This window comes from Penaeus monodon, chromosome 28, assembly GCF_015228065.2.
Source record: "Penaeus monodon isolate SGIC_2016 chromosome 28, NSTDA_Pmon_1, whole genome shotgun sequence".
Classification (NCBI taxonomy): Eukaryota; Metazoa; Arthropoda; class Malacostraca; order Decapoda; family Penaeidae; genus Penaeus; species Penaeus monodon.
Window position 1 is genome coordinate 26,140,683 of NC_051413.1, and position 347 is coordinate 26,141,029.

General features: G+C 54.2%; 1 protein-coding gene across 1 annotated transcript in view; it reads right to left on the bottom strand.

Annotated features, from left to right (window-relative positions):
* LOC119591125 (chondroitin sulfate N-acetylgalactosaminyltransferase 2-like) overlaps window positions 1–347 on the bottom strand; it is a gene marked incomplete in the record, with an annotated part of 15,310 nt that overhangs the window by 4,174 nt on the left and 10,789 nt on the right. The window contains 1 exon segment of the mRNA XM_037939838.1: window positions 99–285. Within this exon segment, the coding sequence (XP_037795766.1) occupies window positions 99–285 (187 nt within the window).

The window sequence follows — 347 nt, forward strand, 5'->3', positions numbered from 1 at the left end:
GATTCAACGAAAATACCCAAACTCAACCCCCCCTAAAACAACAACTAAACACTACTCAAAACAAACAGCCGCAACCACAAAGCAAACCGCATCCTAACCAGCTGTTTGGTCGTCTGCTGTTCCCTGGCAACGACCGTGAGGGGAGCAAATGGCCTCATTAGGGTGACTGTTCTGTACTGATGAGACGAGCGGTTGGCGTGGCGGTCGTGGAAGAGCAGCTCGTACTGTGTGCCGCTGGTGGGGACGGTGCGGTACATCCCCTCCACGAAGTCGTCGACGGTGAACCTGCACGCGGACGGGGGAGGGGTCAGTTTGCTGTTTCGCTCGGTTGGTGTTCATTATTATTT